At 40.3% G+C, this 23907-nt stretch overlaps 1 protein-coding gene across 1 annotated transcript; it reads right to left on the bottom strand.

Annotated features, from left to right (window-relative positions):
- Positions 1-223: 223 nt before the first annotated feature.
- SMARCA5 (SWI/SNF related, matrix associated, actin dependent regulator of chromatin, subfamily a, member 5) lies at positions 224-23620 on the bottom strand. Its single transcript, XM_051617700.1, has 24 exons — positions 23360-23620; positions 20848-20922; positions 17912-18078; positions 17068-17168; positions 16323-16423; positions 14857-15036; positions 13277-13432; positions 13042-13173; positions 12216-12284; positions 11574-11683; positions 11097-11323; positions 9107-9228; positions 8870-9022; positions 7489-7625; positions 6625-6769; positions 6303-6422; positions 5962-6072; positions 5261-5374; positions 4937-5059; positions 4211-4343; positions 3156-3274; positions 2029-2241; positions 1507-1617; positions 224-524 (listed from the first exon to the last, which is right to left on the bottom strand). The coding sequence occupies exons 1-24, from the start codon at positions 23498-23500 to the stop codon at positions 459-461; spliced, it is 3126 nt and encodes a 1041-aa protein (XP_051473660.1). The 5' UTR covers positions 23501-23620; the 3' UTR covers positions 224-458.
- Positions 23621-23907: the final 287 nt, after the last annotated feature.

Here is a 23907-nt window from a genome sequence, read left to right as displayed (position 1 = left end):
AATTAAGTTCATTAAAGGTAAGGTCAGAGGCACAGAATTTCCAGCAATGGGCTGTGACTGGTGGTGGCTTGTAAGAAGAAAACATGACTACATAGTTCTATTGATCCTAATGGAAAAAGAGTTCACAGCACCCTAAGAGGAAAAAAAAACCACAACACTGGGAGATGACCTAAGTAAACAAGTATTCAAGTGGAAGCATTAATGAAAAAAGTCACATGAAGCCTTATTAATAAATGAAGCCTATTTATTACTTCAAGTGTTAATGGTAAAAAAAATTCAGCACAGCTGTTGCATTTAAAAAAGTGAAACTACAGTAAGTACTATGTTTCTAGTTCAGTAAACAGATGAACCTGATGTCCTTTAATGACATAATAGTTGAACATTATACAGTACATCTTATGAAGACCCGTAAATTAAAGAACTACTTTTAAAATTTATTGATTATAAAACTTCTGCATTCACAGCTTTAGCTTCTTTTTCCGTCCACGACCATCAGGAGTACCATCCATTTTGCGCTTCTGTGCCTGCAAGGTGAGTTTTTTAATAAGTTACTGTGATTCAGAAAGATTATAAGCAAGCAATGCGTTGCCAGTCAAAGCAGATGGAGATGTTTTACACTCTGGCATCTTTAAAATGTGATTAATTGCAAATATTGTGATATGGCAAATATGCACATCCTCCTCAGGACAGCTGCTGTTTTGTCTGGAAGAGTACAATTTCATAGAGGTAAAAAGTGTACAGAATCAACTAAGGATGCTGTAAATATTCCTGTTTAAAAAAGGGTATTTCTAAATATCTGTTTAAATATTCTGTGAACAGCTCTAAAAAAATTCATCCACCACTCTGAACTTTATTGATCGCTTAACATCTGCAAAGTTGTGCTTTTAAATTTTTCATCAAACGGCTCCAAGCAACATCATCTTTAACAAATCTAGGAAAGGGAATGGGTGAAGTTGGAATGCCCATCTTTAGCAATACTTTGAATTTAGTCAGTAAAGAAAGCAGTGAGGCCTACATGCCGTTTTCTCAAATCTACCTCTAGATTTGCACAAGGCAAGTGCAGCAGACAGCAGTCTGCATAGGAACACTTGTAAATAGATCTGTAGCATTCTTCAAGTGGAATGAATGGCGTGCATGGGCTATGCATTCCTCACTGGTAAACATATAATGTTAAAGGGATAAAAATTCATCAAAAGGCCAAATAAATCTGCGGTTTATTTTACCAGGGTAAACCTATGCAGTCTACCAAATCAAGTGATTCAAAACATAACAATTTTATCTGCTTTCAAGGCATGTGAGCTATAATTCAGAACTTGAACTCATTGCCCTTTGACATCCACAACTGTAGTAAGCTGCATGACAGCATAAACTTTAAGCAGCTCTTAACATTTCCCTGTGAGGGGTTTTGTTGTTCTTAAATAACTTTAGATACCACTTGTCCTAGAAACTCAGAAAAGCACTGTCTTCAGATGAGCTTTTCCAGAGAAATGCCATTTTAGATCTTACCGAAGATGGTTTTGGTCCACGTTTCTTCTTTTCTGCCTTTTCCTTTTCTTCCAGTTCCATGTTTTCTCTTTCAATCAGAGTGATTAAAGTATTGCATCTCCTTTGCAATTCCTAAATTGCACAACATATTCAATCACTACATTGGCAGCCACTTAACATAAAGATCAAATTAGAAATGCCTGTAATTAGGTAAAAGTTTTTTGCTATATATTGGCAAAATGAAAAAAGAATGAAATATTTGGTTTCAATTGCATGTGTTTGCTTTTTAAAATATTTTCATTTAAGTGAAAATTCCTGTCAATTTTGAAAAGCAGTACCTCAGAATTTTTAATTTCTCCTCCCGTAAGACTTTAGTTCTACTGTATTTGCCATTCACTACAGCTGTTGGAAACTCTATAAAAACTGATTGTATTGTACATGCACTTACCTCAGGATTTCAGAAGCTCTTTAATGAGCCTGATGTATAATTGTGTTATCACAGACATTTATGAAAAAAATGCAAATCAGTTTATAAATACATACCATTGCAGTTCTGGACTTCAGAAACCAGTCAAATCTGAATTGTGGGGAGTTTCGGATACACTGTCTTAACTCATCATAAACATTTTCTTTATCAAATCCCAGCTTGTGCAGCATGCAGATTAGAAAGCGATCCTCCTCTTCTGTGTAATTCTTCCCTTTATTAGTACCATATGATATTCTTAGCTGGTGGAAAGGGGCTTTGTATCTGCCAATCTGAACAAAAAAAAGATCATATAAAACTAAGGAATAGTTCTGAATGAGCATGGAACATCACACAAAGGCAGATGTACAACACTAAGTTAGAAAAACTACACTGTTTGTGATCGCTCTAAGGAACTGTGTGGACACTGTATTTACCAACACCATCTAAACTGGTAAGTTTTGGTTTAGAAAACAGAGAGTTTTGTTTGTGATCTTCTGATTAACAGCAGACCGCAAACCTGTCACTGCATTTGAAAACAATCAAGATCTGCTAGGTTTCAAATGGCAGCAATTCTCTTTAACATAAAAATCCTCAGGAATGATCAAAAGCAGAGTAAAAAGTAGAAAGGCACATGGTTTGGCTGCCTTCTGGTTAACTGAGCCACGACACCATTCTTCTCCTGACTTCCTTAGAAGAGGTAACTTATTTCAAACCTGAACTGGGGAGGCGGAGGAGCAGGAATTCTAATAAATGGTCTTCATGTACTGCAAATCTGTTAATTACCAAACTCTCATTGATGAAACACAGATCAGAACAAAAGCCTCCTCTGCTGGGTTCATCTTCTCTTTTGAAGTGTTCTAAATGTATCTACAGCGTTTTCAGTTTACACAGGCACAAAATAAATTCTGCTTCTTCTAAAAGCCTGTAGTTACTGGGATTGGGTTTGTTACCCAGCACTACAAACTGTCCTATGATAAAGGTAATTGCTACAACCAACAGGTTAGGCCATACCTGAAGTTATCATCACAGCCATCAGCCAGGGCAGCGCTTCACAGATTGGAAATGCTACAGGAAGCAACTGCTGAGGAATATGCAGAAGGGGCAAATACCACATCCACACATACCTTTTAATACATTAGCCTCAGAGTCCAGCATCTCACCGCATTAGCACAGGGAAATAAAGCAAGAAACACAATAAAGGTACCTTTGTATCAAGTGCTTTTTTTATGCTGATTCGTCTCTGAATTCTGGCTTCTCCTCTCTCTATCTGAGCCATGATCTTCTCTATGTCTTGGAGTTCATTGCATCTTTCCCAGAACACAGCTAAGAAAAGAACATTTGGTTAATTTCTTATCATGCATCTTTAGAAGTTAGGAGGGCTTACCTTAAAAGAAGATGATAGATGTTACTTCCTTTTACTAGAACTTCCTGATGTCACCTTGCAGTACTACCAGTGCTGTTCTGAAGAGGGTTAAATACAGGAGTCCTCAGTTTTAATGAGGTGCAATACAGACTAGAGAGGTTTTTGTTAGCCAGTCAATCTCCTCCAAGAAAATTGCTTCTTAAAATGGAAACAAATGTAACAGCAATTGGTTTTTACAGAGGGAAGTGGGAGGGCACCTGAGTGGCCAAAGACAAGAGCAAGTGTCTAAAAGACAATTAGGTGTTTAAAACAAAGTGGGTTTAAAAATAATTGCTCACAGCTATAGGCTGCTGTATACCTTTAGAAATTTAGCCCCAGACCTTGCAGCTGCATTACAGTAGAGGGACCATTTGAGACATCTGAGGTAAGCAGCCAAGTTGACTTACGTGACAACAACCAGTGGCCATTACATATTGTCACAAATGTTGTCTGTATCCCGCTCTTGATGAGGATGAGGTACTGAAGGTGTAAAGATTCAAGAAAACAACTGGAATAAAAGAAGTGGAATCGCTCCAACTAAGCGTTATTTCTCAGCATTTTGTTCTGCAAAACCAAACATGAACTGAGGACAGCACTATGCAGTTAAGAGTAGATTTAAGATATAGTGGGTCAGTAACAGTTTATATGCACATTTTAGTACAGCTTCATTACACACGAGCTAAACATGGTAAAATCTAGTTCAGCAGATCCCAAATCCATCACTACAATTCTATCCTGAAAGAGTCAGTAAGAAATTCTCAGAAGTAAGACGTTACCATGTTCATAGGCAGTTCCAACTAGGAAAGCAGCACTAGATATGGACTCCCAGAGTTGACTACTTATAAAAAGTAAGTTACCTGAATACTCAATGACTTCCTCTGGGGTCTTCCCTTCTACTTCTCGTGCTATATTTTCAATGTCGTCGCGGCCCCACTTCTCATTAGCTTTGATGAACTGGTTAAAATCTCTCTTATTCCAGTTAGTGAATCCCTTTATAGCAAAGGAAACATTGCACAATTCGGTATTTGTCTCTCTCCAAATTTGTTTCAATAATTTCTTTACATGGCCCGTAACATAACCATCATTCCAACAATATAAAACCTCTCCTTTATCTGCAGTTTAATGTTAGCAGAAAAACAGCTTTCATAGTGCAGTAGTCTCTCCACCTGGTACTTAGCACAGGTTCTCTAACTGCCTACTAGTTTCAGATAAAGGAGCCTTCATCTCATAAATTAATCCCTCCTATCAATATTCTGTGAAAGAGAACATGGGATTACTTTTTAGAAAGAAAAATCCCTCAAGGAAAGCAGGTCTGTAATGATACGGTTTTGTCAAAAAGGCCCACCAGGTGCTTCACAGGTGCCCTCAGCCACCTTCCCTGGTCACTCTCCCTCACAAGGCCTAAAGCTTTCTTGTGATGATACTCTGTAGGGACAGAAACAGTAGTGCTGAAATTATCAGCTGCCAAAATAGGCTAATTTCAACTTTTACAAACAGTGATACAATTTGCCAGCCGTACTATGATTGAAACACTGTAAAACACACTTCAGCTGATTTCATTCTCCTTAAAGACCCAACTATACCTGGGTTAGAAGCTTCTCTTTTTCTTCTAGTTCTTCATCATTAAGAGGTTCAGCCTCATCAATCTTTAGCTGCTCTTCCTTTTGTGCTTGGGCTGCATTTGGCAGATCAGGATTCCGAGGTACCTGAAAGGTTTTGCATTTTGTAAAATTTGATTAATTTTTCCTTAGATCATTGCTTATTTTCACTTATTGTATTAATAGAACCTAATCATTTGTTCAGCTCAACATTATTTTGTTTCATTTAAATTGGTGTGAAAGGCAGGACAAGTACATATTTTTCTAACGTTGTAGTAAACTGTTGCAATGTGTGAATTCTTCAATTACCTTGTACCCAATTGTTTTCCTGTAGTAGAGAATCTCTTTTTCCAACAACTCAAACAGCCGTGGAGGAAAGAACTGAAAATCCTGTACATTTGGCTGTTTTGGAGGCCTTGGTGCCTGAAATATAAAGTTCGTATTTGACTCCATTTCACATCAAGAATCTGTTTGCTTGTAATAACTGAGTTCAGTTCATGAGTAAAAAAGAAAGCTTTATTACAAAAAATTCACTGTCTTAACTAATAAAAAAATAAAGGCCACACCATGCACACCATATGCAAGAGGCAACTACAACCATGTAGAATTCTAAAAGTAGATGACTTGTGAGACAAGGGAAGAGAGAAAGACTTTTGGGAGGAGGATGTGGCTGGGGAGTCACACATACATCCCCTTGAACAAAGTTCAGGTGTTCTGAGCAGCAATAAGGAAATCTTCCACAGGTAAAGACAATTCACAGCTGCTTAAATAAAACAAGAAACACCTTGGTCTTACCTTCCTACCACCTCAGAAGTTTCATCTTGCTCTTTCTTCTTACAGAAGTTTGTTTTGTCTCAAGTCCTTTGGATTTTTCTAAATTTAAATTGCCTCCCCAGTTTACAGAAGTCAGCAGTGCAGTTTTTATAAATAAAGACGCAATTTCTTGCGTTCAGCTTTAACCATTTATTATGCATATTTGAGCAATATTTTATTTAAATTAGTTAACTCACCTTAGGTGCTTTTGGCTCACTGACTCGAAGAGCCTCCCTGAAGTAAGCATCCACAGCATAATTGGCTTTTCTTTCCCGTTTAGGTGGTTCAATCCACTCTGTAAAAGCCATCTATAAAAATAAACCCCACCACCCCAAAAAATATTAAGACCAAGCTTTGCCAAATATTCAGAGCAGCTACAAGTTTCATATAAAACTAGGTCTCCATCTGCTTCATTAAATAAGTAATAAAACTTTTAAACTAGTTCTATAGCTTATATTGTTTTTAACCAACATTTCTTACATAAATATGCTTCAATCAGGCAACTTAGTGCCTCCCTCAAAAGAAATTTAAATGTTACCTTCTGTTTTTCTCTGTAGTCTTCCCCTTCAAAGTTATACACACTGGACTCTGTATCCATTGTGAAATTCCTGAGTGAGCTTTCACCCATCTTTGAGAGTTTTTCATTCATTTCTGCAGTCTTGGGAGAGGAAATGGTAGCACTTGTGAAAGTTACATCATTACAAAGTATCTCACTTACAACAACAGAAAACACAAACACTTTTGACCAATATGAAAACTCCCATTCTCCCCAGCTTACCATCAAGTTATCATCTAGGGATATACTTTCTTGCCATGGAATTTAAGTCTACAGCTGGGCCTTTTAAAAAACTTTGTCTCACCTTCTTTGCACCTCTTTCCAAAATGTGATCAATATCTTCATCTGTAATCTCACTCTCCTTTGAGGCAAACACGTGTGTTGCTCCGTGTCTAATCATTTGCAGCATTTCATCCTTCCCAAGTTTATTCAGGTTTTGATCCACCAGTCTTCCTAAAGAAAAAAGCATTGGAGGACAGGAACTAACTACAGCGCTTACATTACAGAAGAAGCAATACATTATTTTTATTCCCCTTACATTTCCAAGTTAAAACTGTATCCTTTTCTCTCCATAAAGGAAATTCCAAATTAAGAAAAACAACAACAACAAAACACCCCAAACCCAAACCAAACCAACAAACTCAAAAGCCAGCAAAATCCCTGACCACACACGTTTGGTTTATTATGCATTAATTGTGTTCAACAAACACCACTTTGGGTGCATGTCTTCACACTTTCCAGCCAAAACTTACTGTATCCTTTTTTCAAAAATAAAGTTACAGATTACAGTTAAAGTCAACCAAGAAGGTGACACTGTCATCACTTCTCCCCATCTATTAAAAAAGGAAAGGCATGAATTTCTCCATCAACAGAAGAAGCTGAGTGCTTAATAAAAATAATCAAATAAATCTGAGTATATCCACTTGCATGTGTATCCCTAGGAAGGTAACCAAAAAAGGGAACGGAAGGGGAAGGGGAAGGGGAAGGGGGGGAAGGAAGGGGGAGCAGGGGGGGAAGGGGGGGAAGGGGGGGAAGGAGGGGAAGGGGGGGAAAGGGGGGGAAGGAGGGGAAGGGGGGGAAAGGGGAGGAAGGGGGGAAAGGGGGGGAAGGGGGGGAAAGGGGGGGAAGGGAGGGATTCAGATCTTCTATACAAATTGCCTTCATATACTTGCCTTGCTGAATGACTATGGAATCTAGCCGGAGTTTCATTTCGGCACGTTCCACTATTCTTTCTTCCACTGTGTTGTCTGTAATAAACCTGAACACTCGCACAGTCTTTGTTTGTCCAATTCTGTGCGCTCGATCCTAGGCAAAAAAGAAACAACCCAACACATAACAAAACAAACAAAAAAATCACTACTTGGTTTCCAGCATGACTATATAATTAGTCTTCAATTTTCATTGGTTTCAACATACTGATTTAGAAAACAGAATAGTGGAGGTTAGTTAAACCTTTATAGACATTCCATTAACATGACTATCCAAGACAGTATATTCTTATCTGCGTTGCAAGTTTTGTGGTGTTTTTTAAATAACATCAATGACCATGTCTCCAGATGTCATAGATCAATAGAGTGTGTTAAGAGGTTTTTGTGTTATATCACAGAGACGACTGGATGCTTCTGGCCTTATGTCACCTTCTGTAAAATCAACACGTTTAAGAAATTATCTCTGTACTGGCCAAAAGCTACTTTCTCAAAATTGTTCAGTTGTGACATGAATACTTCACAAAAAATACAATGCAGCACCTCACCTGACTGGCAAATCATTAACCATACTGAGAATTAGTATTCTGAACATACACCTTCAGTGGTAGCTGGAACTATCTCGCTTTAGCTTCCAGACACCAGTTCCATCATGCTTTTGAACTAATCTTTGCTGAACTACTTAAGAACCTACAGCTTCACTCAAATGAATAAAGGAAATTTCCAGTATTTGTCAGTGAAAGGCCTGATTTGTCAAAAAAAAAAATCCTGGTAGTTTTTAAATAGCTTTGGTCTTAAGTGGTCAGTAATGTTCAGTGTACAGATAAATGCAGAAATACTTAAAAAGAATTTAAAGGTCCTTGCTAAAAGGAGCTTGCTCACTTACTGCCTTCCCCTCACCCCTTACAAGCAGGTTTTGAAAGGTTTAGCTCAGCTTTTCGTTGTCTCATTTCCAAGGTGACAGAGAACACAATGTAAGCACATTCATCTATATGCCCCACAGAAGTAAAGCTTTGGGATTAACACATACCATGTTAAACTTTTCTTTTTTAAAAAACAAAACAGACTGTTCTCATTAACTACTATTATGAGTACTGAGCATATACTCAGGATTTGCTACTGCATAAATCATTGTATATCCCAAATGTGAACAAGGGTTCCACAAAGTGGAAGCTGCACTGGAACTGAAAATCAATTTTAAAAGTAGTACTCCTGTCTCAAAACAAGAAAAATACCAATTTATTTTGGAAATACTGTATCATGCCAAAAACACACCTTTCTAGTAAAACTCTGTGAGAAAGAGGGAAACCCACCACACAACATAATTTCCATCTGGATTCTTACCATAGCTTGAAGATCTACTTGTGGATTCCAATCTGAATCATACAGAATTACAACATCAGCAGTAGCCAAATTGATCCCAAGACCTCCTGCCCGTGTACTCAACATGAACACAAATTTTGAGCTACCGGGTTCATTATATGCATTAATAGATGCCTAAATAAAGAAAAGGAACATATCAGTTGAACCAAATGTGTCACAAGTACTATTTTTAGTTACATGAAATAAAATGTTAAATACCTGTCTCTCGTCATGTGGTGTTTGTCCATCCAGTCTACAATACTCATAATTTCGCCACATACAGTAATCTTCCAAGATATCTAGAACTCTAGTCATCTGACTGAAGATCAAGACTCTTGAACCTGTGTTTGAGTAAAAAGCTTCCTTAAGTTTTCACCAAAACTTAAGATGTATCAAACTCTGCAAGTCTGTATTTCCAGAAAGGGAAGGAGGGAAGCTCGGTGCCCAAAAAGAAAGACCATTTAGAATTTCAGAACCAAATAAACAACCGGGTTGCAGCCACTGCCATCACAGCAGCTGTGTGGGGCGTGGCTGCCTACTGGGCTTAAACCACAACCACCCTTTCTGGTGCCCAAAAAGGGTCTCAAAGGGTTCCAGGTAAGGACAGATGTGACTGGAGCGTGCTAGGTCAAATGCACAGCTGCTACAGCTAGTTCAGCTATTGGCAGGCTCCTGTGCTTGCCATGGGCCTTCCTTGCCTTAAAGTCTATTAGAGTTTAGTTAGTAGCTGCCTGTTTGCTTTTCTTCTCTGTTGTACTCCTTATCCAAACATTCCCAAACATAGCACAGTAAGACAGTAACACAAATATAAAAAACAACAAGAAGTATAAAGAACAAAACTATGATGTATTTGTTTTGGATTTAAGTTATCTAGAAATAGCCTAAGTTCTTCTTAAAGACTTGTCAGTTTACTTACCTGCCCAGAACAACCCCCAAAAAATGTAAATGTCCAGTATTTTATGCATATACACACAACAATTTCCAACCTACTTGAGAGATTAAAGTAAAACACAGAATATCACAAAGCTTCCACTTTGCCCTGTATTCTCTTAACATGACTTCTTTGTCATTTGGACTCAAACTCTAATAATGAACACTCCTTTGTTCAAGATAATTTGACTTAGGACCAGACCAATTTTAATTTCCATGTCTCAAGAAGAAGCCTCAGAGCAGAAAGAAAACAAGATTTAAACAAGCACATTAACCACTGAATTCTAAGTTTTTTGTAGTCATACAACGATGCACATCACCACAGCTTCTTGAATGATACATGGACACAAAGTACAGATTACTTTTGTATTACCTAGGGCTGAGGTTTGGATTTGCTTTTTGTTCTTTGTAATGTCTTCCCACTCCCAAACTGTCCTCCACTCCTTTAGCCAAGTTATTTCAGTAAGTGCACTCAATAAAATGAGTAAAAAATTTATTCCAGAGTAAAAAATCCTGTGGTGACTGAGTTTTAGAGTAATGTATTCCAGAGCTTTGTACCTACTATCAAGTAACTTTAAAATGAGGGTCCCCCCATGTTGGTGTCCCTTAAAGAATTAACTGAAAAAACTCAGATGCTGCTCAAAATCATACCCAGCAAGAAAAACCCAACATTTCATAAAGGATTTTACTGTAAGCCTACATGAAGAGTTAGAATCTGAAATGGTACTTCATGGCAAATCAAAGGATGATTATGTTTGAAAAGGGTAATAAGGCCAAGAGAAAACCTAAAGCCCAGACTGACCTATGGTTTCTGTGGTCTCAATTTAGCTGGAATGAAATAAAGAAAAAAAACCCCACCAACACTTCTTTGTCACAAAAAGCCAACATGCACTATTGAGCTAATTATTTATGAAGGCACTTCACAAGTTGTTTTTGTATCAACTATTTCAGGTACAGTGTTTGACTAGCTGGCATCACAGAATCACAAAATGCCAGGCTGGAAGGGACCTCAAGGATCATCTGGTCCAACCTTTCTAGGTACTACTAGAGTTTATATGAGATGGCTCAGCACCCTGTCAAGCTGAGACCTGAAACTGTCCAATGTGGGGGAATCTACTACTTCCCTTGGGAAGAAACCAACAGGAAATGCTAGAAACCAACAGTAATCCTGGTTAAAGTGTGCTGTTTTTTGCTCAGGTTACATGGGAACGTGAAGAAGCACTGACTTTCATTTGTATCACTGAACCAAACAACCCTTTAACAACAACGAGATGCATACCTTGTTCCTTCAACTTAGGTAGCAATTTGTCCAATACTACCATTTTGCCACTGTTGGTGACCAAATGCATATCTGTTGTGTAAGGTGGCCCAGGTTCTGCTCCATCAAAGAGATATGGATGATTGCAACATTTTCGCAGCTGCATGAGGATATTCAACAGTCTCATTTTGTCCAGCTTCCCAGCTGAATTCAAGATATCTATATCCTTCATTAAGATTCGTGTATACCTGCATCAAAGAAAGAACAAGCTTTCCTAACTCTAAAACCAAGCAGGCCTTTCTTCACCCTTCCCCTCATTTAATTAGGTAACTCTCCCTGTATGAATGGCTTTGTCATCACAAAAGCATCACAAGAAAGTATATATGTAAGTCAGGAATACATCAGAAGGAATTAAACAAAGATCCACACAACAATCAAGTCACAAGCAGCACCCTCATTGTAAGCCTTAACCACAGCACAGTCAAGTATGTCAATTACCATTCTCGTTGCATTTTGCTGAGACCCACATAAATTTTAACTTCCTTCTTTGGAGGCAAGCTTTTCTCTACATCAGCCTTGATGCGACGTAGAAGGAATGGTCGTAGCACCTGAAAGAGATGGCATCATTAACTGTATTTTGGAAACTGAAACACTGAGCAGATCAACAAAAGCAGTGCAGATATTCTCTATCAAAACTGCTCAAACACCAGACCCATTACCAGATCATTTGAAAAAGCAATCTATATGGACAGGTTATAATACATGGGAATGTACATGCGCTTTCTTTGGGAGACTCAAAGATCAGGCCAAAAATCATATTTCAGATGGTTCAATGCCCCTTGATTCTTTTCTAGTTTTGCTTGCCTAAAATATTTATAGTCTCTTCATAGCCAGTGTTTTTAATACAAGCATTTCAGAACCCTGAAAGCCAGAACTACTGACCCTTCTCTCCCATCTAAAACCATTTCCTTTTCAAGAAATAAATAATCTTCTGAGCTTCATCAACCTATTCTGAATTCTATCATAGCTTTTGGAATAAGCTATCTTACCCTAATATTCTGTCACATGAAGCATTAGAAAAATGATTTAAAACCTAACTTAGGTAAAAGAAAAACTTACACAAAAAGCAGAAAGACTTACCATATGGAGACGTTCCACCAACTTTTGATCCCCTAGACAATTGTTTGTATCAAACCATGAATCGAAGTCCTGTATCAACAAAATCACTAGTATGTAAGAGGTGCAATGTCATTACAATGGTGAATAAATAAAACTCAACTAACTACATAGGCAGTAAGTAAAAGAGCAAATTGCTCTCTTTGGTCTGCTTTTATAGAAAGCTCTGTAACACACTGTCTTCCCAAAAAAGTAACAATAATGAAAGCAAATCAATATGTGAGTCCTTTTCTGTTGAAAAAGATTCACTCATATCCTTCCACCATTGGACAAATTCCATCTGGAAGAAGTGTACTACTGCAGCATTTGATGAAAAATGAAAGGAAAAAAGTAAAATTTTGCTGTAATGCACCACAAGGTTTCCCTTTAGATGTGACACTTGCTCCCAATTCATCAAAACATTTAAGCCCATCCTTCACTTTGTGAAGTCTATTGTTCATTATATAGTATCTCCCAACTGACAAGAAAGAAGCCCTAGATAAACATGGTAACTTACATTTAACTGCAAGAACAAAGTTAATTGTTTTAGCCATCACAATGTTTCAATCTATTCTGAAATGCAGTAGACATTCTCTTCACATTGTGATTTTAAATACCTCTTACTTCTTCTAAGCTGCCAGAAGCCCTTAAAAATGGCCAAGCTGAGAAAAATACTCAAGTCTACTTCACAATTTTGTAAACACTTCTGTCAATCTGTCGTTATCAGTAACCAACACTCCTAACTATAAATATTCAGGTCTGGAAAACCAGCAAAGTTGATTGAATTTCATTAGCAGAAATGATGACTTACTTCAGAAGAGTTAAAGACATCTGGCAAAAGGAAGTTAAGCAGTGCCCAGAGTTCATGTAAGTTGTTCTGAAGTGGAGTTCCAGTTAACAGCAACCGATTTGTAGTCTTGAATTCCCTCACAATTTCTGATAACTGAAGGACATTGAGACATGAGCAAATATACAAGTATTACTAGTCCCCCCATCACCACCTCATAACCCACACAGATTTGTCTTTCAGTGAACATACAAATTACCTTTGATTTTTCATTTTTAATCCTGTGGGCTTCATCTATAACTAGGTATCTCCAGTTAAACTTTTTGAACACCGATTTCTCTTTGATAAGCATTTCATATGATGTTACACAGACATCCCATTCACCAGGTAACAACACATCTCTGACAAAGGCAGCCTAGATAACAAGGTGGCAGTTAGTTACGAAGGCTTTGTCAAACCTAAACCAAAAAGTACATGCTAGTCCTGTTAAAAAATTTTAAAACAACATTGCCACTAAATTTGAAAGATAAAATCCATTACAGAAGCAATGTAACACAACCATTGTAAAGCTTCCTAATTTTGTCAGTGCTGAAACTGCTAAGACCCTTGGGGAAGAGCACAGAAGCTCTAACTTCGGGCTTTGGAAACTGCAGATGACTACCTACACATGAGTTTTCAAATAGCTAAACTGTAAGATCAGAACTCAACATTTTCTGAAGGTTTGCTTTGGGTCAAGTTCGGAAACAAAAAATAATCCCAAGCACAGCTTTATTTGCCTAACTGAGCAATTTCTAGAATGCTGTCACCCTAGATTAAAAGCAGACATGGTAATCAGTTAGAATTCAAAATACAGAGATGTATAAATGTCAAGAATTTAACTCATATAAGCAAGAAATATACTGAAGAAAGAATAAGAACTTCTGAATTAAAAAAATATGCGCTAAAAAAAAATCACAAGGTATGAAACCTGGACCAGTGACCTCCAGAACTATTTAAAGTTTAATCAATATTTCTGTAATTTCCAACCCCATAAACTCTGAAAACAGCTACTTTCCCTTAGCATAAAAATCTGCTGACAAAAGCAGAAGTTTAATGGCACCAATAATAGCTCTCTCTTCCTTCCATAGATAAATTGGTAACTCCAATTGGCAAATCTATAGATGCACCATCATATTCCATGTTTTTTATGTTTTCTTTGCACTAAAAAAAAGTAGAAAAGAACCGATACCAAAGTAACGAAAAGAGGATGATTGAAATAGTACAGCCGTAAGAGGCTGAACCACACTTTCTCTTTTAACTCACAAATTTCAAGCCAAGTAAGATCCATTTGAGTTCCACTTTTACCAATCAAACCCCTTTGACCTGTCCAACATTAAGCTGATGACTGTTTTCAGGAAACAGTTCCTTAGTGTCAGAACCCAGATCCTCTTAAGGGCTACTGTTATGGCAAATACAATGTACCGTGCTACACAGAGCAGAAAACAAGTAATTTTGTATGGATTTATATATTCATAAAAACAACAGCACCTTACATTAAACACTCTCTTTTCCTGTTTTAAGATTAATCGAGTTTTGTTGGCCTACACGGTGTATTGCCTTCACAAAAGGAGAAAGAAAACCTTTTTTCAAGAAATTGAGTGTAAAGTGATGAAGCAATAGCTGGGCAACGTACATGTGAATTCTAGGCTGGTTATACTTTAAGTAGGTGGCACTTACAGGTCTTACTGTTTAACCACTACAAATCCAAATAATATCCTTACATGGAAATGAAAGGTAAAGGACAGACAGCAGGATCACATGCTGAATTTACACAGGAAAACCAACCACATCAAAACTTACTCGCTGGTCTTTGTCACCTATCAAACAAACTGCTCGAAGTGTAGGTACCCATCTCTTGAATTCATTCACCCAGTTATGCAGAGTGGATTTAGGAACTAACACCATGTGAGGACCCGGGATATTTCTGTAGTGTTTCATATACCCAAGAAGAGAAATTGTTTGCAGTGTCTTTCCAAGACCCTGTAAGAGATGTTAACATGTTAGAAAAAAATTTCTCAGGAAATACCTTTAAAAAAAAAAACCAAGAGTGATCTCTGACTACAACATGGAAGACACAGAAGCCTGGACAAATGAGTGAGATATATTAAAGACAGTGCTACTCCCAAAAAGCATAAACATCTTGGTTAGGAAAAGCTTGTATGTCCCACAGATAATAAAAAAAAGTAGTAACAGTGACATTCTCAGACCTTGGATTCTGAACTTAGAATTTTGCTTTACTTTTCAAATAAGACACATTTCTAATAGTAAACATTAAACTCTTCAATGCAAGACGGATTTTGGAATAACATAAATCCAAGAACTTACAAAGTTTCTCAGTAGTTTTTTGTTAAAACAAGCCTGCTTCACTAAGAACTGTACCCAAAAAGTACTATTCATAAGCTTGAAGAAAATCCTTGATCTGTTTCAAAATCAAACATGTTACTAAACACTAATTTAAATTCATTTGTCTCTAATTTATCTTGAAGAAGTTTTATTACCTGGAAATTACCAGAAGGTATAAGAAATGCAATACACTGAGATAACACTAATTGTTTGTTTTTCCTTACCAGCTCCCTACGGAAAACAGATAAAATTAAGATTTCCTGGAGGACAAAAACTGCCCAAACTACAATTTCTTTTGCATTTATCCCTTGTCATTCAGGGAAAAAGAGTAATAATAGAAGCAAAAGCTACGATGGCCAACACTGACTGAAATGCCCACCAACATGGTGTGAAAGAAATTTTAACACAGCTCTCTAGCTACATCTTTGCATCATTTTTCCTAGAAAATCTCCCAATGGCATAGCTCTTGCTCCTGAGATCAGTCCATCTAGGACACTCATATCCCGCCACCTGCATTTTAACCTAACAACAACAGGAAGTGTTCCTACATCTGTTGTTCTTTTCATACAAGACACTCTTTCCACAGGGGCAGCTCTGAGAATACCATAACAAAACAGCTGCAATTTAGGGAAAAAAACAGAGGCTACGTCATTCCATAGAACAATTCCTCTCCATTGAGGTTTTGTTTTCTTAAGTTTGACAGATTCCCTTTTCACATGCCTATTTTTAAAACTGCCTGCACAGTTTTTTTAAATTAAGTTACCTGAGACACTTTTAACATTAGTGGCTTAAAATACATTGGAAAAATAAAATTTGGCAAATTATATATTGCATTTTGTGCTATTAAAAAACTCATATCTATATAGCTGAACTAAAACTGCATTGTGTTCACAAGTCCCCAGAAACATGGGCTATGTGCATACCATTTCATCTGCCAGGATACCATTGATGCCATTCTCATACAAAGAGATGAGCCAGTTCAATCCTCGGACCTGATAATCACGCAGCTTTCCTGATTTAACATCTAAAAGACATGAAAAGAAAGGACTAAAAGTTCTGTAAAAACTTAACAAAAAAAGTCACCATCCCTTGCCTGCTAATTGACGCTGATTATCTAAGCTACAGAACAAAATCAAGTAGTAAATTGCATGCAGTAAACTCCCAAGGGCAATGCAGACTGGTTAATTTTGTTTCTGCAAGATGCTCCAACAGATTTGTTCTCTGCAAGAACCCAAAGTATGGAGAAATCCTAACTCAATCACCACCCCCAAAATCAGAACACAGCTCAATGTTAAAACAACATAATACTGAATTATCTGAACTGAAAGCCATTAGGTACTTTAAATTGTGTCAGAAGGTTAAGTTACATATGTAAAAATTGTAAGATGAATGACTTAAAAACAGTTAGCTCTTTCCTAGTAATAGAGTATAGCAACTGGTTTTCTAAAGGCCAAAACTCAGAAGACTTATCTTTGCAGTGTGACTGAAAATAAACAGTCCCTTACTAATACATTTTGTCCCACTGGGCCTGTGTTGGATTTTTTTTTTTCTCCTTCTCCTGCACCCAACTGATTCACTGTCCTTGGGAAGGATGAAAATAAACTTAATTATAAACAACATTTTGAGGGGAAAAAAAAATTAAGAGGAGGAAACAAAGAGGAAACACACATGATGGAGATTCTTCAAATCGAGTGCAGACATTGGTTGTCTTGGAGCTTTCTGTTAACAGCTCTTCGTCTTCTTCCTGCTCTGTTCTGCGATGGCGGTAGCTGAAAAAGTGCAAGGAAGAACTAAGTTTCTGGCTAAACTGAAAAGACATGAAACTCTTCTGAAATCTAACTTCCCTGTGGCACAGAATGCAAACATCCAGAGGAGCTGCTTCAAATGAACTCTTGTTTAGCTGACCAACTGAAATGCTGCTTTTTACTCTTTAGAGCCTCTTGCTTCTTACTAAGAGGTGATGACCATGTTTGTTAGCAGCCTCAAATATTAGGGCAAAGTGACTGGAAAGGGATAAATTGTGTGCATCAGTTCTGGCCTTTGACTACAAGACAGGGAATCAGACTGTATTTATGAGCTCTGGAACATCTGCCAAACACTAGTTATACTGTAGCCATACAAGCTGCAATGAGGGCAATCCAAGTTTCTAGACTTCTGATTTTCAAGCTGCCAGTGAGATGCTGTGTACTGATGTTCTCTGTGAACTCTTGCAACTTAAAGCCACAAATACTCTGGTTTTTTGTCCCTGCTTTTCTTCATGCTGAAACACTTTTAATCATGATAGTGCTTTACTGCTGTAAAACAATGCTGTGTCAGTGAACACAAAATTCTTGTAACTCCTAGAATTCTTAAACAACCCTCAACTTACAGGTAAGCAGTTGAAAAAAGACCACAATTATACAGCAGAAAACATACTGAAAAAGAACAGAAATCTAGCAAGTTTAACTTACACTTCTAAAGTACAATAAAATGCATAATTACAGTACAAGCTGGCCTACATGGTATCACTCACTCGCCAACTGACAGTAAATTCTGTTTCTCATCCTTCTTTATTCGTGGACGTCCAGGCTTCATTTTCAAAGGTGAAGTTGGAGTTTTCTGAGCAGCAGGCTGAATAAAGTGAGCAAACAGCTCCGTCTGCTTCAACAGATACTCAAATCTGTTTGCTCTGTCTGTTTGCTGTTGACAAGAAAAAAATAAGTGGAACAAGTGTGAGACATCACAGTATGTATTCATAGAAAAGAAGAAGCTAACAAATACTTTCAAAATTACATAGATTCAAACTTCTTTATATACATAGCTACAAAAACAAAGAAGAGATGATTAATGTCAACAATGTAACTGTTGCTGACAGATTCAACATTCTTGTATTGGGTCAAGGCTCACCTTTGCTAAGTAGGTAAGATCAAAGATCTGTTGCAAGACAGACCTGTGCTAAGACTGAAATGTGACTTTGGCACAAAGATTGCATGAGTGTCACTACAGAAAGCCAGAGCTCCCTTAACAACCTTCTCCTGTCCAAAATTATAGTCCCGCTCCCCAGAATTTACTCCCACCCAGCATTCACAGGATCCTTCAATGAACTCATTCATCTTACCAACTTGGCAACACCTATTAGATCCCTGCCTGCTGGATGAGATAGACCACTTCACTGTGGTGTCAGATAAGCAAAAGAGCTGGCATGAAAGAGGGTGGAGGCGACAGAAGAGCCCATAACCAGAAGACTGAACACCTATTTCAGGAGCAGAGAACATCTTAGGTATGTCCAGCCTAAACTGTCATACTGCTCCCCTTGATACAGACTGTTTCTGCTGTGCAAAAAAGATTACAGGAGACAATATAGTATCTAAAAGGTTCAGCTCCTTTAAGGCAGGTTCCCTTTGGAACCAACACACCTTCCCAAGGCCACATCAAGACTTCAGAACAGAAATTAATACTCTAAACAACTCCAAGCTTAACAGCAACCACTCTGACATTCTGCCAGCTGCCACAACATAACCTGGTATTTAGCAACTTGCAGAGTTACAGGAAGTCAGTTTTCTTTGTAAGAAGGAACATATGTTCCAGACTTCTGCAAAAGCAATGCCAGCTCTGAGTGTTCTCCTCTTCAAAGCAAGCAGTTCATGCACTATGTAAAAGACAGGAAGACAGGATATTAGAGAAGAGACCAAGAAAGAGATCCTGTATGTACCACAGAAGAGTCAGACTCATTCCAACTGTAAGTTTAAGCTCGTGACTGACAAAGCTACAATCCACATCCACTGAATTAAAGTTTTCCTCTCAATTATTTAGGGTTGTTTGTTTTTTTGTTTACTTAGCAACACTTCTGAAGTTTAAACAAGGCAAGACCTTGCTACTGTCCAAACTGCTGACCTTTATTTTTAAGTATTTGATTCACTGGCTGGGCAGAAGTGAAGCAGAAGAGATACAAACTGCATTGCAAGTTTCCTTGTTCTAAAATTTTAGTAAGAAATCTTCTGTGAGTTCTGGCACTGCACACACATCCCTATAACTCATTTACACTGTGCTTAAGGATAGTCCTTTAAGAGACTAACAAACATATTCTATAACTTTTAGATAGAACACAGACAAGCACAGGCTGTACTCTGCAACCTTGAGCTATCCTCCTAACAACAGAGAAACTTCTCCTGTTTTCATTTCCAGTGCATCTCCTGACTATTACAACAGTAAAACACGATCCTCCTTGCAATTGTGCCTGTCTAGAGACCAGAAGAGAGACAACTCCAAGTACACTTTCTTCAGTTTGCCAGGAAGCAGCACAAAGAAATTAAATGCAGAAGACCGGGGTATTGTCAGTGGCAAGAAGAAACAACACAGGAAACAGCAAACTATAACAATCAGTTTCACTTTCCTATCAAGAAATTCCACATGCAGTCACAAACACTGGAATTACAAACAGGAAGAAGAAAAGCAGGGTGGGACAGAGAAAGAAAATGTGATGAGATGGTGAGGAGTGAATGGCTCCATCTCTTACATTTAGGGCATTATAAAAACTAAAAAAACTAAGAAAAATACTAAGTTTTCTCCGATCTAACCTGTGAAGCACCCATCTTCAGAAGCTCAAAGACTGTAACTAGGACTTCTTAAAGAACAAACTAAATATCAGGAAAAGCTAACAAAATCCCTTTCAGCCTAGACAAAAAGTGCTGAAAAGTTGTCGATAAACAGCAAAACCTTCCTCAACCTCCTGTGAATTTTGAAACCCAACTTCTGTTTACTTTGACCATACACTGTACCATTTGAAAGAACCTCCTTATTTTGAAATCCTCCTCCTAAAGCATGTCACTTGAAAATGGAGTACCTACTCAAAGCATTATGCCAAACCTCTCTTTGTACTATTCCCTCCCCCTCCCTTTCCTTAAAAGGGTTGCTACTCCGGCAGTTCAAAAAGAAGTTTGAAATAATTTTCCAGCATTCAAAGCTCCTAGATTTCAACTGGTTCCATACACTGAGAAAGTAAAAGCAGCAGACATTTAAATCCTTATAGAGGCTTTCCTAGAGGATTTTTCAATTTCAGACTGAGAAAGTGAATACTCGATTCTTCATAATCCCCCTTGCCTACAGGAAAGACAACTCTCCAGACAACTTCATATAACTGAATATTTCCCATTAAATCATTCTTCCAAATCTAGAGCACCTCACAACTGCTAGGACTGTACTTCCCAGAAACAGCAAAATGCACTAAGTTATTCCCACAAATGACTGCAATGGCAATGGAGAAAAAGCAGAAGACCAGTGAACAAAATGCTAAGAAGGAGAAGGGTCTGAGCTTCTGGATGTGTTTTGCTTTCCAGTTACTTAAATATTTTTGAATGACAAAGGTTTATAAATCCAGGTAAGAGATTCTGAAAAAGCAGAAAACTTCAGTTTATTTTAAGCTACTCAGTAAGTACTGGACTGCTGTATACAGTCCCAAACATTACATACCATTTTCTCTTCGTAGGTAGGATCTGCTTCCTGGATTTCTTTCTGTTTTCCTGGTGATGCATCATCAAACGATTCCTGAGATGAAAAAAAATTATATAAAAAAATTATTTTCTGAACAGAGAATAACCCTTTAAAGAATAATAAGCTTGTTTCAAATCACTATCTATTCACATCAACTAGCACAGCCATCGTTTACGGCTTTGATACAGTCAGCTTTCTATTACTTACTGTAAAATTACCTGGAGAGGGATCAAAGATCCCTGCCACAGGGTGAGGGACAGAGCTAGATACCTGTAATCCGATTTAGCTCCATCATTAAAGCATCAAATCAATGTGAATGAGAGAGACAGCTGTGGTCCAGGAGCTCAGCATGTCACATCTAGGGTGCTGAATCAAAACCCTCCTAAAGCCTGCTCAGGAGAGTACAGTGAAAGAACCAGCCCCGGTCTCAAAGCAAGAGCAGCTTCAAGTTGGGTTTTTTTCCTTTTTCCAGATTATTCCAATCCCTCATCATTCTCTATCAAGGGAATAAGTCCAAATAAGAACTTGGACTGAAGTTTTGTCCTGGAAACACAGTAGGAATTTGGACAAACTGTACTCTTCCCTATTTAGTTTACTAAATCAAGTAACTGTTATTATCACCAACAGTACCACCACTAACAGCAAAAAAAGCTGGCTGGGAGAGGGCAGTCCTCCTTCATCCCCTTCCTGCCAAATCCCTGGCACGCTGCCTTCAATTATTCTCTCAGATTAAGGCTTTTTTAATTCTCATCTCTCCTGTTATTAGGTGAACTCTTCCCACATAATCTCCAATATACAATTTCATCTTCTGTTCTTAAAGCCAAAAATGATGGATGATCCCTCCCTGGTAAACCAAGCTGGGGCAATACACTACAAAATAATTATTTAAAGAGTGAGCAAAGGAAACAAATAAGATGCTTTCAGAATCATTATTAATCATTTGTTTAATTCAGCCAAGCAAGATTTGAGCTAAATTCAGCCTTTACTGGCCTCCTAGAACAAAGAAACAGGAAAGTCAGAAACAACATGGAACAAAGGCAGACAAAACACGGGATGTTTGTGGGCGGGCGTTTCCTCACAGAACTCTGGCAGGTAAGGCACGTGGAAACAGAAGACTCCTAACACAAATGTTTCATTCACCAGTCACAACATAAAGAACTGAGCATAGAAGGTTATGGCTAAAGTCCTTCTACATTCATACCCAAATCTTCCTACTCATATCCCACTGGATTTAGCCAACACCCACCTACCAGTGAGCACAAGCACGAAATGCACACTCCTCCCAAAACCCTAAATATGCAAACCACACAAACGCAGCCGCGCACCATCTGATCTCATCACGTGCAATAAAGACGACAAAACCTCGCAATTTTGCCGGAGAGCAAGAAAAGCAGTCTCTTGGGTGATCAGAACCTATTTCAACTGCCATGTCACTCCAGGCAAGGCAACTCCTTCCCCACGCTAAATGGAACTACCTCAGCAGGCACAGAGACAGCTCTTGCACACGGGTGCCTCAAGAGCCCGCGCTTCACAGCCTCCACGCACTCAGCCCCAGCCTGGAAATGCTCTGGTTTTTTGCAGGTTCGAGCAGGACTTTTTACCCACAGTGCTTTGGCTCCTTGCTCATCCGAAAAACACGGCATTTGCAAATTTATTTAGATCAAGTAGGCTGGACTGTACAGCATGACTCAGAGCACAAAACACCCAGCACCGAAAGCAGGACCAACCAGTTTCCTCCTATCGTTAAAGAAACAATGCCGCGATAAAATTAGCATCTCCGGGCAACCGCTCGAACCCCGTGAAATTTCTGGAATAAGCACCTGTTGCCAAAAAAAAATCATCCTCGAACAACGCCCCACCGGCCCAAAAAAAAGTTTTCAAGCGCTTCAGGAGACAGAAAGCGGTGCTGCTCTGTAGAGCACGGACCTGCTCATGGCAGAAGCAGGAAGCGCAAACGCCGGGACGGCTTTCCAGCGAGGAAGGGGAGAAAGGCCGCTTGCCAGAAGCAGGTGACCAGCCCAGCGAGACCTCTGCGCTCCCAGGGCGCCCGTGCGGGGGCTGGGCTGGGCAGGGCAGGGAGGATGGCGAACCCCGGGCGGGCTCCCCGTGCCCTCCCGTGACCCCGCTCTCGAAAAGATCAGTGAAAGACCCGCTGGCCAGGCCTCTGCCCCCTGCCCCCGCGGCGGCGGAACACAGTGCCCGGCTCCGCGTGCCCCGCGGGGCCGCCAGGGGAAGCGCGGGGACCGCCCGCCCAGCCCCGCGCCCCGCGCCCCCCCCGCCGCTGCCCGGCAGGGCCGTTACCCGCCGCCCGGGCCCGGAGGCGCCGCGGCACAGGGCCCGGCCCCGCGCCCGCCCCCGCCATTGTCTCCCGCGGCCCCACGCGGCCCGGGGACGCCCCGCCGGCGCCGCTCCTCGTGGCGGGCACCTGCCGCCGGGCGGGCCCCGCCGCCGCGCCGGGCGGGAGGGCTCCCGCCGGCGGAAAGCGCCTGACCTCCATCTCGACGTCGCCTCCGGACGGGCCGCCGGCGGAGGCAGCCGTCCCCGCGGCCTCGCCGCTGTTGGCCACCGGCGGCGGCGCCGCGGGCAGCTCGTCCGGCTGTGGCGGCGGCGGCGGCTGCGGCCCGGCGGACATGATCCCCGCGGCAGACAGCGCTCCGCCGGGTCCCGGGCCCAGGCCCGGCTGGCTGCGCGGCGGAGCAGGGAGCGGCGCCGAGCCCGCTGCGCGCGCAGGCCCGTCCCCGCGGCCGCCCCGGCGGGCGCACCAACCAGGCTCCGCGCCGGTCCCCGCTCTCGCGAGAGCGCGGCAGCCGCGCGGCGGGGAGGGCGCGGGCGCCGAGCACCGCCCCGGCCCGGGAGCGGCCCCGCCCCGCGGGCCCCGCGCCCGTCGGGCAGGAGGGCCCCGCCGCCTCCCGCAGCGGCGAGGAAGCGCTTCCGGCTGGTGCGGGGCCCCCGGCCCTGGCTGCCGCCCGCGGGGCTCGCGGCAGCCGCCTCGGCGCGGCGGAGCGGCCGCGGTGGGAGGGAGGCCGGCGGCCGCGGGCA

This window comes from Apus apus, chromosome 4 (assembly GCF_020740795.1).
Source record: "Apus apus isolate bApuApu2 chromosome 4, bApuApu2.pri.cur, whole genome shotgun sequence".
NCBI lineage: Eukaryota > Metazoa > Chordata > Aves > Apodiformes > Apodidae > Apus > Apus apus.
Note: the sequence above shows the minus strand (reverse complement) of the source record. Positions and strands in the feature narration are given on the sequence as shown.

Excerpts from the sequence above, each read along its gene's own strand:
- SMARCA5 (XM_051617700.1), bottom strand. The coding sequence starts at position 23,500 with ATGTCCGCCGGGCCGCAGCCGCCGCCGCCGCCACAGCCGGACGAGCTG. Across the intron at positions 6,770-7,488 it reads ATAGTCATTCAGCAAGGCAA|ACTGGTGGATCAAAACCTGA; the intron begins GTATATGAAGGC and ends TTCTTTAGGAAG. Across the intron at positions 525-1,506 it reads GTGGACCAAAACCATCTTCG|GCACAGAAGCGCAAAATGGA; the intron begins GTAAGATCTAAA and ends CTCACCTTGCAG.